At 34.9% G+C, this 12,747-nt stretch overlaps 1 protein-coding gene across 3 annotated transcripts in view; it reads left to right on the top strand.

Annotated features, from left to right (window-relative positions):
* LOC128237352 (uncharacterized) overlaps positions 1 to 12,747 on the top strand; it is a 77,148-nt gene that overhangs the window by 11,047 nt on the left and 53,354 nt on the right. For all 3 annotated transcript variants that reach the window (XM_052952783.1, XM_052952784.1, XM_052952782.1), the window contains exons 3-4: positions 2,936 to 3,148; positions 6,861 to 6,970. In XM_052952783.1, coding sequence (XP_052808743.1) covers positions 2,936 to 3,148; positions 6,861 to 6,970 — 323 coding nt within the window. The remainder of the gene's footprint in view (positions 1 to 2,935; positions 3,149 to 6,860; positions 6,971 to 12,747) is intronic.

Genomic DNA, 12,747 nt, shown 5'->3' with positions numbered 1-12,747 from the left:
AGTTATTCAACAAAGAAAATGTAGTTGCGTAGGTAGTTGCCAATCATGGAATGATTTACATTCTTAGGGAATGTTTATTTTACAATGTGTTTCATTTAGTCATGACATTCAATCGTGCAAATTTATATTGCATGAGTTTGTGAAGGGGGCACAATTTAGGTTGATACCAATTTTTTTTTTTTTATTTGAATGCATTACCGGTAACTCATTTGACTTCAATTTTCAAAACAAAAAAGCATACGAGTTGTGTTATTAATTATATTAAGTATATTGGTATACAATACTCAACTTAAGTTAATCTTATGGTCATGCATCATTAATGTCATTCACTCTATTGGTCAGTTAGGATTAGCAAGCAATCCGATAAGCTACATCGCTCTTAGATCCATTTAATACTTATATAGAATTATAAACAGCCCAGACAGCCCAGAAATCAAATGAATTAAACATCATAATGCACAAGTCAATTGTAACCATGGCCCCCTCACCCCCAGGTCCAGGGAATAGTGGGGACTTTGACTTTCGGTCCAGCCAACCCTGGGTAAAATCCCCGCCTTGCGTGGACAAACTGCTGGTAAAATCCCCGCTAAATGCTCCAGCACCCAAGGGACCTTAGGTTAAGGCCCATTCCCCGCTATTTTTGGTGCGAGGACAAAACCACCACATTCACCCGGCACTGCGGGGCCATCTGGAAGTTAAAAACACTGTCCACTTCCCCGGCTATCCCCGGTATACCCCCGGGACGGGGAGGGGGGGAGTGTGGTTACAATTGACTGGTGCATAATGCATTAATAATGCATTAAATTAAGAAATATTTGTTTTGCAGCAATCTATAAAGTGTCCCTTTAGCTAAACCGTGGGAGTTATCTGTTGACTCTTAGTAAAATATAAACATTGTAAATACTTCAATGGGTGTTATAGTAGCGAAATAACCTTTACCTATAATCTACCAGGCCTTAACATTTAAGGCCTCTTTTTATCCATTTGTTTGTCAAATAAAGACCGATCCTTTGTCCACATGTTTAGATATATATCGAGTGAAAGCCTTGAAAATCCAAACACTGAGGCGTTGGAGTTTAATTTATCATGATTTTTTTTTTTGTTAGATATTTGTTTAGTAATGACCACCCCATTTATGTAAGCTGTCAAGAGTTAAATGAGCATGATTTCATACTAATACGGTAAAAACTGGAAACAATTCTTATTTACGCCACAACAAATTGATCATTTGTTCTACAGATTTTGCCAAAAAAGTAGGAGTGAGCGAGCGAAAAAATAAATTCTTTTTTGAATTTAAGGCAAATCTGTGAGGCGAGCGCAAAGCGAAAAAAAAAAATTCTCTTCTTATTTCTTACCAAATTTATCATATAATGATGTCAAGAAATGCTTTTTAATTGGAAACAAAGGTTCTCAGTTATAAATGATTTTTTTTTTTTTCACAGTATCACATGAAATTCTGTCTCAATATTTAACAAATGGCAATGACATTTAGTGCTTTACTATTAACTTCAATTTAAAAGTGGATATATTGTAAAGACAACATTCCTCATAGTAACATGCAATTATTCGAGGACCAAAAAAAACACTATTGTATTCATTCTGTAACTTACTATCACAAATAACATTTTAGACTAGTAAGAGTAATTCATCATTTGAGCATTTCCAAATATTTGGTCTGGTCTAAATTTGAACCTCTTGAAGTACATGATAAAATTGTAGTGACTTTGACATTGCAGAAGATTGAAAATGTAAATAACACAGAGAACATTTTTAAAAAAAGACACTGTGGATTGAATTGTGGGACAACATAATTACAGAAGCATCAAACAAATCTGCAAATGTGGCACTGGTCATTATATTAGAGCAGGTGGTGGAATAAAGATGTTTCCCTTTAAAGACCTCTCCTCTCCTTGACCACGAACCTATGGTTTATAGGCCCGTGCCTTGAAAAAGGAATAAAATGACGGCCTCCATAGCTTCAATGACCTTAAGAAACAGGCCACTTTACTACAACTCGATCAAAGAAATCAAGTGGATAAGCCTAAATAATTGAGAAAATTACCCGGACCTGATTTTGTCCTAGCTGACACCAGGAAAGTTTGCTTGAGAAGAATGTAAAGCATGGGAATACCTTCAAAAAAGGCGAAGTTAAAGTTGCAGGTTTAAATTCTATGTAAAAGAAATTAAGAAAATAGAGGAAATTCAGAAGAAATAAATAAATATATGCGCGGACAAATAGTATGTGCAGGAGCAAAGAATATTTATTTTATCTTATTTTTTTTTGAATTTCAGGTGCGGCAAATCCGACAAACAAATGATCAATTTGTTGTGGCTTTATCTATTTTTCATCCACAGAAAATATGTGCAAAGATTTTTTTTTTATTGTTTTATCACAGCTTGATAGTTAAAATAATGATGGTGTGGGCAATCTGTCATTTACAATAACAAAGCTTATTTTGACCAAAAGTAATGAATGGTCTTAAGGTTAACTCTTACACATTTTTACACTTAATTATATAACGAGGAGATTCTCTTTTAAAGGAAAGAAATAATTGCAATTTTAAGTTTGCCAGTAAACATTTGAGGTATTGTCATTTAGATGACGTCGGTGCCATTAGTTTGTGAATATCGTCTGTATGCAAACATTTTAATGGTGGCCCTATCTTACCTTGACATACAGCATGTTTGTAAAGTAATTCCCCTAATTATTCACTCGGGTCAGAAAGATTGAATAAAATTCAGCTTTATTAATTCACTCTGGTTAGAAAGATAGTTGATTGTTGAGTTATGCCCCTTGTTCAATCTGGTCAGAAAGATTGCTGAGTGATGCCCCTTGTTGACTCTGGTCAAAAAGATTGCTGAGGGATGCCCCTTGTTGACTCTGGTCAGACAGATTGCTGAATTAATTTTTCATTAATCAAATTTCTTTTTTCAGTCGCCTCAAGAGGGACATCCATGACATCCGAATGTGCAGCGTTCTCCGCGCTGGCGATGATCAGAACAAGATGTGCCTTCGATGTCGATCAGAGCTTGGATTTCTATTTAACCGAGGGGCTCTGTGTCCAGCGTGCAAGTTCAAGGTCTGCAAAGCATGCCAGGAAGTGATGTTCAATGGCTCATGGCTTTGTCAACTGTGTTACAAGCAGAGGTTAGATTATACTTATTTATTTCAGGTTAAAAAGGTTAGATTATACTAATTTGGTTTTTGCTTGATCATATTTATTATGTTTATGTTAACTTGTTTTAGAGTACAGCTATATGCTAATATAAATCACTCTTGAGTGCTTTTCCTAGGTAGTGAATTACTCTCAAGTGTTTTTTACCTGGGTAGAGAATTACTCTCTTGTGCTTTTCCTGGGTAGAGAATTACTCTCTAGTGCTTTTCCTGGGTAGAGAAGGTAGAGAATTACTCTTAGTGCTTTTCTTGGGTTAGAGAATTACTCTCTAGTGCTTTTCCTGTGTAGAGAATTACTCTCTAGAGCTTTTCTTGGATAGAGAATTACTCTCTACTGCTTTTCCTTGTTGGGCAATTTCTTTTAGTCTGTTTCCTGGGGAGTGAATGACTCATGAGTTTCTCTCGAGTATATTTCTTGGGGTTAAACCAGTACCAGGACCAGTTCCCTGCATGAGAGGGCAAGATGTTACCCCTGGTGGGGATCAAACCCACATGCTCTTGGGCGAATAGCTTACTCCTTTCTCACAAGACCATTCTTACCCTTGCCAGGATTGTACCAACGACCTCTTAGGTGAAAAGTGAACACTTAAACCACAAGACCACTCTCACTCTGGTGGGGATTGAACCCACAACATCTTGGTTGAGAGGCAGACATCTTAATGGCTAACCTACTCTATCCCTGGTAGGGTTTGAATCCACAACTTCTTGGTTGAGAAGCAGACATATTAATGGCTAACCTACTCTATCCCTGGTGGGGTTTGAATCCACAACTTCTTGGTTGAGAAGCAGACATATTAATGGCTAACCTACTCTATCCCTGGTGGGGATTTAATCCACAACTTCTTGGTTGAGAAGCAGACATATTAATGGCTAACCTACTCTATCCCTGGTAGGGTTTGAATCCACAACTTCTTGGTTGAGAAGCAGACATCTTAATGGCTAACCTACTCTATCCCTGGTGGGGATTTAATCCACAACTTTTTGGTTGAGAAGCAGACATATTAATGGCTAACCTACTCTATCCCTGGTAGGGTTTGAATCCATAACTTCTTGGTTGAGAAGCAGACATATTAATGGCTAACCTACTCTATCCCTGGTAGGGTTTGAATCCACAACTTCTTGGTTGAGAAGCAGACATATTAATGGCTAACCTGCTCTATCCCTGGTAGGGTTTGAATCCACAACTTCTTGGTTGAGAAGCAGACATATTAATGGCTAACCTGCTCTATCCCTGGTGGGGATTGTATCCACAACTTTTTGGTTGAGAAGCAGACATATTAATGGCTAACCTACTCTATCCCTGGTAGGGTTTGAATCCACAACTTCTTGGTTGAGAAGCAGACATATTAATGGCTAACCTACTCTATCCCTGGTAGGGTTTGAATCCACAACTTCTTGGTTGAGAAGCAGACATATTAATGGCTAACCTACTCTATCCCTGGTAGGGTTTGAATCCACAACTTCTTGGTTGAGAAGCAGACATATTAATGGCTAACCTACTCTATCCCTGGTGGGGATTGAATCCACAACTTCTTGGTTGAGAAGCAGACATCTTAATGGCTAACCTACTCTATCCCTGGTAGGGTTTGAATCCACAACTTCTTGGTTGAGAAGCAGAGATATTAATGGCTAACCTACTCTATCCCTGGTAGGGTTTGGATCCACAACTTCTTGGTTGAGAAGCAGACATATTAATGGCTAACCTACTCTATCCCTGGTGGGGATTGAATCCAAAATATCTTGGTTGAGAAGCAGACATATTAATGGCAAACCTACTCTATCCCTGGTGGGGATTGTATCCACAATATCTTGGTTGAGAGGCAGACATGTTTATGGCTAACCTACTCTATCCCTGGTGGGGATTGAATCCACAACATCATGGATGAGAGGCGGATGCCTTAGCCACTACCCCATTCTCATCCTGGTTGGGATTGTACACACAACCTCAAAGGTGAGAGGCAGACATCTTAACCACTGCCCCACTCTTACCCTCACTGTACAAATTCAAAATGAAGATGTTTAAATTCAGGTTTTTATCATGCTTAATTGGTTACTTACTTCTGATATTTTTATCAATGATCAGAACATGGCTTACATTTAATATGGTTTTTGATTTTGAGTTTAAGTTGGTATACTAAATGGGTTACAGCACTTACACATGGATGCATCAGTTAAGTGATATAACTTCAATTGAAATAGGTTAGGAGACAAACTACTCTGCTAGGTATTGAACCACAGTAGTTTGATGGGAATTAACTCCTGCCTTGGTGTTATTTGATCTGTACAAAATTTAGTGACATTTAACCTAAGATATATTTTTTTTCTTTCAGATTCATCAAAGGGGTCACTCCTACCAACTATCTAGCATAAAATAACTCATTAAGAACTCTTCGGCCATTTTTTATTAAAAAAAACCTTGGATGTATATGGACGGGTTACACTGTCAGAAATTGGTACATTTTAACTACGTTGCAAGAAGATCTTGTAGTAATTTCAATTTAGCAACTAAATTTAGTGGCTTAACTCTTGGAAATCTTAATTATGTTTGCAATAATACACTTCACTGGCAATTAATTAATTTTAACTTTGATATACAAATACAAGCTAAACCACTACATTTAAATAATAATATAATTTAAAATTTTACAAGCTACTTCTTTTGATATACTGGCATACATTCAAGGTTGTTTTTTTAATAAAAATGGCCGAGGAGTTCCGAATGAAAATAACTATGAATTACTGCAGTTTTACAAAAAAAAAAAAATGTTTAAGGTTTAAAATGTCACTAATGTTTTTACAGGTTATATAACACCAATGCAGGAGTACATTCCCATCAAACCACTGTGTATTGAACTGTTACATTGAAATCCTCTGTACACAGTACAAAAAATCATAGAGTTGTCTTTCTTAGACCAGAAAAATAAATCTACACTTGTGCTATGACTTTTTACACTTTGAAATAAAATTTATCACGACCCACATTTGAATATAATTGGAAAAATGTTTGCTTTTAAAATGCTTTGACTGCTTTTAATTAAGAAGTTATAGGATTGGTAAATTTTAGTTTTGAATACTAAGACTGCGTTTTATTCAGATGTTATAATATTGGTAAATTTTGGTTTTCAAGACTTTGACTAAATGACCTCTGTGTGAATGAGTTCATGTTTTGAACAGGGAGGCATTATAGAAGGCTTAAGGGTTAGAATTAAGATATATCACGCCTCCAACATAAAAGGCCCAATGCCATTGGTCCAGGACTGGTCACGCGGTGACCCCATATTTTTCCATAATGGTTCATCAAATTTATATCAAACCAAAATTGGGTCTATTATCCGATTCCAATGAATAAATGAAATATGTAAACAGGTTGTCAACGTGATGTATACGTTAGGGGGTTAGTTGGCGACCCAAAAAGGGATATACGGGTTGCAGGAAACCATATTTGGGTTTGAGCCTCGCTCTAGCCCGATCTGGTTTCCTTGGCCCTTAATATTACCCATATTGGGTCACCTACTAACCCTTTAACTTATAATATTATGCATTTGCATGTCTTTGCGAGTGGTTTTGCAAGTATGCAAGTCCAAATCAAACCCTGGGCTTTCAAACTGAACCATTTGTTTTCCCAAAACTTAAAATATAGGGGTTTGGTTTTGAATAATTTAACCATTACTTTTTCTTCACTTAGGCAGCTGAAATGGCTGACTGGCGAGTGGGCAGCATCGTTTGAGCAGAACCCTCTGAGGAGATGGGCTTCCGGATCTGATCTGATCAAGCCCGGGCTTCAACTTATCCCTGGTAGGTTTATGAGGTGCTGGTAGGCTAATAAGCTGCATGCTCTTTATTTTGTTTCAAAGAAAAAAATGGTCAGTGTTGATAGTAATAATAGCAGATATAGTGTTGGAATGCATTTAAAGCTGCACTCTCACATATTGTCTGAATGTTTTGACAATTTTTGTTTTGTCTTTGACAGAGCCATTTTTTAAATGTCTGGAAACTTGTGATATAAGACTGCTGACAAAATATTGGACGAAGGTTTTTCATATTTTCGTTTGAAAATTGATGTTACAGCCCTTTCCCATTCTTTTTAAATGATGTCATCGTGTTATATTTCTCGCATGATTTTCCAATTTAAATGCTTGTTAGAATATGTTTTGAAATATTAACCATAATATTAATAAAAAGTTGTTTTTTTCGCGGTAACATCATTTTTTTTAACTGTATGGTGATCACTAAAAAATATTCCTTTCTGTGGAACACATTTCCAAATAAATACACCAAAATTAAACAAATATACTCTTTTTAAATCTTGCAGGAGTTGAGAAATTGTTTTAAATGTTGTTTTTAAATGTATGGAGTCAATATTTGATATTATTAATATGCTTTTTGGTGGTTTTGTAGAGATTTATTAGTGAAGCGAAATTAATACTTCACTGTTTCCAAAAGTGAAAATATCAAAAAAAATATTTTTACTGTTTTGAAACTTTACCTTATTATCTAAATGTCCAGATCAAACATCAGTGCACACAGGACTGGGAAACAATTTCTAAAACTACAATAACGTGTCAATTCATATCCTTTCCTAGGCATATATTTAAAGAAATCCAAACTCATTCCTTTTGTTTTAGTATATATGGATAATTGGTTATTTCAGTGTAAGATTACAAAATATTTCACCTTGTTAACACCGAAAATAGATATTTGTTATATAGCTTTTGGTGCTTACTCGGTGAAATATATTGCTATCTTACACTGAAACAAACAATTATCCTCGATATATACAGAAACAAAATGACTGGGGATGGAGATCAGCTCATAGGACCATAATTATGCATGAAAGACTCGTTTAGCACTGATTTATGGACAGATCGATTGCAATGCAAATAAGGATATGCTTCTGGCTTTTGTTATATTTATGTTCAAAACTGTAATAAACCTGGCATTAACACTATCCTAAATGTCCATTATAACGATATACTGGTCTCTAGAACCGAGAAAAGACATCTGAATCTGTTTGTCTGTAATTTATTATTTCTGTGCAGTGTTCAAAGATCTTACAACATCCTAATGGGTTCGGCTGAAGTGCTTTTTCAGATTTCTTTCAAAGAAACATAATAGGTTTCGAAGGTCCCAGACAGATTAATATGAGCATGATATTCTGAGAAATTAAATAAAACTTCAGGCAAAGTCTTATTTTAATGGAATTTGTTGTGTTATATGAGGGGGTATTAATTTTCTTCTGTACAACTTTGCATTTGAGTTCAGACTGTCTGATGTTTTAGCTCAACTATTCCAAAAAATAAGGAGAGCTATAATACTACCTACTCTAGCCTCTGCCTTCAGGCACCACTCTTACATGTAAGCACCTTTAAAGCTGCACTCTCACAGATTTACCGTTTTGACAACTTTTTTATTTTTTGTCTTGCAAAGAGAACTTTTTTGCGTAAATATCTGCAAACCAATGATATAAGACTGCTGACAAAAAATCAGATCACCAGATTTATATACTAACGGTTTAAGCCATAAAACATTAATTTTTGACCGCAAATATATAAATCTGGTGATCTGATTTTTTGTCAGCAGTCTTATATCATTGGTTTGCAGATATTTATGCAAAAAAGTTCTCTTTGCAAGACAAAAAATAAAAAAGTTGTCAAAACGGTAAATCTGTGAGAGTGCAGCTTTAAAACCGTTAAAAAACCGTTACTAACGGTTTACGAAAAATGCATAAATCATCATTTTTTTAACTTAAATATGAAATTCTCGGTTCTGATCTTATATCACTGGCTTTCATAGATTTTCGCAAAATTTGGCTCGTTCCGGGACAAAAAATAAAAAAGTTGTCAAAACGCTCAATCTGTGAGAGTGCAGCTTTAAGTCCTTATCACAGCAAATGCATCATGTACTGCATTGAAACTTTAGATATGTGTTCCTACTGTTCAAACTACTTAATTTATGAAGTTAGATAACAGTATTTTAATATAAAGCAGTTAAATAATGCACTGGTCAATTGTTACCATTGCCCCCCCCCCCCCTCCCCCCAGGTCCGGGGGTATACCAGGGGAAAAGGGCCGTGTTTTTACCTTCCAAGTGGCCTGTGGTGAATGCCGTGGCTCTGTTTTTACGCCGAAAATAATGGGGAATGGGCTTTACCTAGGATGTCCCCACGGTGTGGGGGCATTTGGCGGGAATTTAACCAGCAGATTGTCCCTGCAGGATGGGGATTAAACCTGGGATTGGCTGGACAGAAAGTCAAAGTTCCTGCTATGAGTTCTGGTTATAAGGTTTTGCATGTTATATTATTAAGCACATAGATTAATAATCTCAGCAAACACAATTCACAAACAGTTTTTGCGCTAAGGTGATGATTGATTAAATAATCACTTTTGTTTGTTTGATTTAGAAATAAAATTTCTACAAAGCATTCAAAGCCATTGTATGTAATTTATAAACAATGCAAAATCTTACACAAACTCCCTGGTTCAAATTCATGAACTAGTTCATGAAGTTCATGAACTCTTTTCACAGGGGTAATTTATTACTCAAAAATTACTTGGCACATGTTTGATATATTGCTTGCTGGTGTAGTGTTCATTGTCAAATGACTGTATGGATATCAGTAAATGATAATTAGTGGTTCAGTTAATATGGATATCAGTAAAATGATAAGTCAATTGGTTCTGATGGTATCGATATCAGTAAATTGATAAGTGGTTTAGACTATATTATATCAGTTAAATCAGTGGTTCTGACAAGATGGATATCAGTAAAATGACTAAGTGGTTCTGACAGAATCAATATATCAGTAAATGAGTGTTTTTGACTGTATTAATATCAGTAAAGTGACTAAGTCATGTTCTAACACTATATGGATATCAGTAAATTGGTAATTGGATAAGTCAATATGGATATCAGTTACATGTTAATGATAAGTGGTTCTTTAAGGATGTATATCAGTTACATGTAAATGAAAAGTAGTTCTTTAAGGATGTATATCAGTTACATGTAAATGATAAGTGGTTCTTTAAGGATGGATATCAGTTACATGTAAATGATAAGTGGTTCTTTAAGGATGGATATCAGTTACATGTAAATGATAAGTGGTTCTCTAAGGATGGATATCAGTTACATGTAAATGATAAGTGGTTCTCTAAGGATGGATATCAGTTACATGTAAATGATAAGTGGTTCTCTGAGGATGGATATCAGATACATGTAAATGATAAGTGGTTCTTTAAGGATTGATATCAGTTACAAGTAAATGATAAGTGGCTATGTAACTTCAGGATGGATATCAGTTACATGTAAATGATATATAAGTGGTTCTTTCAGGATGGATATCAGTTAAATGATACATGTGTCAGACAATATAATATTGACATCAGTCAAATGATAAGTTGTTCAGTTACCGTAAATATGAACACAAGTCAAATGATAAGTGACTCAGACAAGCTTTGTTGTGAAGTAATTTCACAATATTTGTGGAAGCATTAGATATTCTCAGTGAAGGTTAAATGTGAACAATTACTTATACATAGCCAGGAATGTTCATTGTCTTTGACATGTGGGTTGATCAAGTTCATTTAGTCTATTAGTCTTTTTTGTATAAGGTTTCGATGAAAGGCAAAAAAAGCCTGAACAATTCCTAATTATGAGGAATTTTCTTTAATTAAATAAGCCGGAAGATTTAAGATTCTTACTTTACATCTTCAATTCCATGATAAAAATGTGAGAGCTTAAATGCCATACTGTCATACGGTATTGATTGAAATTGACCAATGAGAGTGCTTCTACTAATCAGCTTTTCACTGAATTCAGATTATCCAATCAGATTGAGTGTTTCATTACTGGCTTGATGAAAACTTCCATGTTTGGAGTACAAAGATGTAATTTTGTCGTAATGAAAGTGTTAGTTATTACTGATTGATCTGGGAAGGTGATATATTGTGCTATGTTATGTTTGTCTGGTATGGATAATTGGAGAGAATGCAGCAAGTCCAGAAATGAGAGGAAATACTGGCCTATAGTGCCCTCTGTGATTCATTGATTATTGAAAAGCGGTATAATAATAGTAATCTATTGGTGGTTCTACTTGAAACACAGTGTTGAGTGTGTAACAGGAATAAGAGTTTTTTGGGAATTATTGGAAATAAAGTTTTATTTGTCTGGATCTGTGAAATGTGAGAATTTTGAAAAGGCGAAGACATTTCTTTGGAATGAAAGAGGTTGGTACACATTTTACTTAATATATAAATTATCTTTTTTATGCAAAATAATTAAATTTTTATACGAGAGTGTATCTGTTTTGTAGGAAAGTTCTGGGAATGAAATATTTAAGAGAGAGAGAGAGTATAAGTATCTATCATGTGTTTCGGGTATGGATAGAAAAATCCGACCCAATGGCACGTGCGTAAGCCGGTAACGAGGCTTGCCGAGTTATCGGCCACGCAGCTTGCCCGAGGGTCGGATTTGTCTATCCGCACTTGAAACACATGATTGATATTTTTTCTTGCATATCTTAATTTATCAATTTGTGGAAAAAATGACGTAGAAACCGAACTTTTGTACAATTACACCAAAAAGCGTGTGCGTGTTTACTGATGTCATTGAGCGCAGTAATTTTAAATAACTAAAAATAACGTTTTTTACGATTATTTATATTCAATTTGAATGAAAAGTCTTGCAAACATATATATTTGATTGCGCTTTTAATTGAAATGGCATAATACATTTTTCATAAACCATACAATAAAAGAAATAAGAAGTGGCGCGTTGTTGCGCATGACTAATCTTACATGGGGTATGTAAGATGGGTTTTTCCAGCACTGGTCACATGACCGGAAACACACGTCCGGTATGCAAGAAAGAGTGGTCTATAAGGATAGGTGTCTGTGTCTCTTAGCTACGAGGTTGAAGGTCTCTATATATGAGTGGTATAAACATGTTCTCGTGGCTTCTTTAAATCGGCACTAAAACTGTTTTTTACCCAAAAGTCAAGCTTAGAAGTGATCGATTGTATAAGCCGCAAGTCAGCTTTCATCTCAACCAAGCCAAAAAAATACACTTAATATTTTCCATATTTTTCATGGGTTATACAATGTATGTACTGGTATGTATGTGTCTGTCTCTTGCCGATGGCCCCAAAATCTCTCAAACAATATGAGGTCTGTTAAAATAGCTTAAGGCTTACATTAAAACTCACTATTTTTATTTTGGTACAATTTGTTATTATTATTATTTTTATGAGTTTTAAAAGAAATAAGCTTTATTATAATTATGATGAACTACATGTATATTTTACAGAATCAAGTTTTAAAAAAGTATTTTGGCTTAATGAAATATTAGAATTAACTCATTTGACTTTGATAATGATTAAATAAAAAAAAGAAGAAGATTAATCAGGTACAATTGTTATAAAAATATTAGCCTTTAAAAAGTTTTTTTTAATTTACTGGTAATGTGGCCACTTAAATTGCTCAATTAAAAAATCCCCAAAATATTGCTAATAATTTTTATCTGTAGCTAATTCAAATCATTTTTGTTTGCTTTAAAAATGAAAGTAAAATTAGTTAAAC

Source organism: Mya arenaria, chromosome 6, assembly GCF_026914265.1.
Source record: "Mya arenaria isolate MELC-2E11 chromosome 6, ASM2691426v1".
NCBI classification, from domain to species: domain Eukaryota; kingdom Metazoa; phylum Mollusca; class Bivalvia; order Myida; family Myidae; genus Mya; species Mya arenaria.
The sequence above is the reverse complement of the archived record's forward strand: the minus strand, read 5'-3'. Positions and strand labels throughout refer to the sequence as shown.